Source organism: Rhagoletis pomonella, unplaced genomic scaffold (genome assembly GCF_013731165.1).
Source record: "Rhagoletis pomonella isolate Grant_MI unplaced genomic scaffold, Rhpom_1.0 Rhpom_scaffold_00002, whole genome shotgun sequence".
NCBI classification, from domain to species: Eukaryota; Metazoa; Arthropoda; class Insecta; order Diptera; family Tephritidae; genus Rhagoletis; species Rhagoletis pomonella.
Genome location: NW_023458556.1, coordinates 111,029,621 through 111,032,783, shown reverse-complemented (window position 1 = coordinate 111,032,783; position 3,163 = coordinate 111,029,621). Strand labels below are relative to the sequence as shown.

Here is a 3,163-nt window from a genome sequence, read left to right as displayed (position 1 = left end):
AAAAAAATATGTTAAAAAACCAACACATATCCTCCAACAAATTGTAAATAGTGTAAATCAAGACAGTTTCATAGTAAAGGAAAAGCCGAAAGGGTTCAAAGTTTTCAAAAGTAAGGGCTTATGCTTCTTTTTTAAAGACAGTATATTTACGTCAAAAAAACCTGACTGCTTCTGTCTCATAAGACCTTATATACCGATAGAAATTCAAGGGTTTTCAAGTGACAGAGAGTTAGTAATAGGGAAAAAGTTTAAAAATTTGAGAAGTTTTTTTTTTGATCCAATTGATTCCATGACTATAGGGATATGCTTGGCAGACACCTCACCAAATGACGTTGAAATTATGTATTCTATCGAGGATATAGAGTGTAAACTGATAGGTCTTCCATATGAGAATAACATACTTTTGCTACCATTGCTACATTGTTATTAATCACTTTCATATAACCACTTTAATAAACGCTTCCAGCTGTAAAAATACATATACCCTAACAATGCCTAAAGACATAAAACGCGTACGATTTGCAAACATGGAGAACACACCATCATGTTGTAAGTTTCATATACGTAAGGCGAATTCATATAAGGTGGTATCTATTCTATAAATACAAATATTACTTGTATTTTGTTTTTGCATTTAGCGGGCGATTGTCGAATTTCAGCTATCCTTTTCCGAAACAAAAAGGGCGACAGAAAATTCAAATACCCTCACGTTTTCACTCACTCACTAGCGAAATTCAAAATTTTGACAATCAAACGCTACTCATATCTGATGGAACAACACCACCTTATATAAATCTGCCTTGGTTTCATAGAACATACCTTTATAAATATGTATACGTGTATTTACACTAATTTTATTTCCAGCTAAAAAGCCAGAATGCGAGGATTGCAAGTCTTTTCATAAAAAACTGACAACTTTGCAAGGTACGTCATACGTATTATTATTTTTTATGTAAACACTTTCTAATTTATCAATATGAACTCACTATATAACTAAATAAAATAAATCGTAATGTGTTATTTTTCAGAATCGGTTGAAAGCTTGAAACATGAACTTAAATGTAAGATTTTTCTCACATTTATTTGTGGTGCTTATTTTAATTTAAACCTTGTTTTATGTAGCTTGTATGACTTCGCAGAACGTTGCTGTAATGTCGGCGCTGGCGGAGCAAAAAGTAATTACACAAAAACTAGTACGACAAGATTCTCTGGTGGTTTCAATGAAATCCTTTTTCCCATTAAATTCAACAGAAGATTTAACAAATATTAACCATAAAGTCATACCAGGAACTCGCTCTATTATGGTGAGTATTAGTTGTCTGCGATCAAAAAAATACAAACGTATAGTAATATTTATGTATGTATGAAAATATTATATTTTTTGATAGATATCCACAATCAGAAGTATGCTTCAGTACTCTATTAGTAAAAACCTAAAAAACGTTTTTACTAACGATATAATAATGAATTATAACGTTGATGGAACTCACGGCAAGAAGAGTCTCAAAGAGTTCAAAAATTTTTATCAAGTATTAACAGGTAAACATTTTATTTAATAACAAGTGTAAATATTAAATTAACATGTGTATGTAACCTATTTTATTTCAGAATCAATAACAAGCTTGAGTAGCCCGGACGACCCGGAAACGCAGCTGAGAAAAGCACTTCAACTAAACAAAAAGCGTTTTTTTTTCAAAAAAAGGCCATTGAGGCGAAATCTTCTCAGGAATCGTCCTAATAGGGGTGGGCAAACCATCCATAGTTATTCCTTTGGATAATGAGTATGTAGTCTTTTTAATACATGGACTCAATAGTTTGTAGTTTTTTAGATTAAGATATTCAAAACATTAGTTTGAATGAACAAAAACAAAAAAATATAACGCTTCCCTAAATTATAGGGAAATTGAATTTTAAAGATTTATGGCCTTATTCATAAAAAATAAAGTATGTTTAAAAAACTTTATAAGTTGACGTTTTCATAAATTTTTCAATTTATAAACCTTTTATAAAGCTACTTTATTTTTTATGAATAAGGCCATTAATTAATAAAACTCAGAGTTCGAAGCTTTTTGCAAAGTACAAATCCTTAAAATTTTCATTGAACATTTTACCTTTTCAATAAAACTTTTTAGAAAAAAATTCAGTATGCAGCTTTGTAGCCATTGAATTTTAGTATAACAAAGTTTGAAATACCTATCACGTACCGTGGATATTTGTTAACTTTTTTATTTTTTGTTAAAAATGTTGGTGATTTTCTTCCATACAAAAAGATACGTTTTATGGAAAAAATGGCTAACACCTTCAACAACAAAAAAATATATAACAAAAACTTAAAATTTGCACTTTATTATACTGAAATTCAATGCGTTACAAAACTGCAAACTGAAATATTTTCTAAAAGGTTTTATTGAAAAGGCTGAATTTTTAATACCAATTTAAGAAATTTTAAATTTTGCAGAAAGTAAAAATTATTTATTTAGACTAAACAGAAAATGATTTCCCTATAATTTTTAATAGCAGTATACTGACCGTTTAAAACGAATTTAAAATTAATTTTTTGAAGATATTATTTTTGTTAATATTTGGAAAACGATGGAGAAATTTTTCGTTTGTTAGCAGTTTTATACATTAATGTACGTTAACGCTTACTTTTATTTTAGAAAACCACAATAAAGAATTATTACGTAACTAACTCATGAAGTGAAAGCAAAGTTAATTACACAGGTTAACAAAAAAAAAGTGTATGCATATTAAACCAAACCTATATATCCCTATGCTATTCGACACGCTGAATGCGAATCCGAAATCCGTTAGTCTCCACCACGTCAGGTTCGTGGTCAGTTGAAGGTCAAGTAGGGAAAAATTCATTGAATAAACCTTAAAATTCATAAACATTCGGTTTTACATTCGCTGAACCCGAATCCGAGGTCCGTTAACCTCCATAATGTCAGCTTCGAGGTCATTTGAAGGTCAAATAGGACATAAAATTTATTCAATAAAAATTTAAAAAAATAATTTGTTTTTATTGTCACTGAAACCGAGTATGGAGGTCCCCTGATTCCTCAAGGTCATCTGGAGGTCATGCCAAGGTCATCCCAAGGTCAAATTCCGATGAATTTTATTGAATTTTCAGGTTTATTCAAGGAATTTTTCCCTACTTGAC

At 30.0% G+C, this 3,163-nt stretch overlaps 1 protein-coding gene across 2 annotated transcripts; it reads left to right on the top strand.

Moving 5' to 3' along the window:
• Nucleotides 1–6: 6 nt before the first annotated feature.
• On the top strand, nucleotides 7–1,924 carry LOC118734329. Of its 2 annotated transcripts, XR_004992382.1 has the most exons (7): nucleotides 7–549; nucleotides 865–924; nucleotides 1,029–1,061; nucleotides 1,123–1,175; nucleotides 1,252–1,304; nucleotides 1,389–1,539; nucleotides 1,609–1,693. XR_004992382.1 is itself a non-coding variant. In XM_036464052.1 (6 exons), exons 1-6 carry the CDS (start codon nucleotides 387–389, stop codon nucleotides 1,776–1,778), a joined length of 759 nt encoding a protein of 252 aa, XP_036319945.1. In that variant the 5' UTR covers nucleotides 7–386; the 3' UTR covers nucleotides 1,779–1,924. The 2 variants fall into 2 exon arrangements, 1 of the variants encoding a protein (XP_036319945.1); XM_036464052.1 differs by having other exon boundaries at nucleotides 1,123–1,304; nucleotides 1,609–1,924.
• Nucleotides 1,925–3,163: the final 1,239 nt, after the last annotated feature.

Excerpts from the sequence above, each read along its gene's own strand:
- LOC118734329 (XM_036464052.1), top strand. The coding sequence starts at position 387 with ATGAGAATAACATACTTTTGCTACCATTGCTACATTGTTATTAATCAC. Across the intron at positions 1,305-1,388 it reads CAGGAACTCGCTCTATTATG|ATATCCACAATCAGAAGTAT; the intron begins GTGAGTATTAGT and ends ATTTTTTGATAG. Across the intron at positions 1,540-1,608 it reads TTTTTATCAAGTATTAACAG|AATCAATAACAAGCTTGAGT; the intron begins GTAAACATTTTA and ends ATTTTATTTCAG.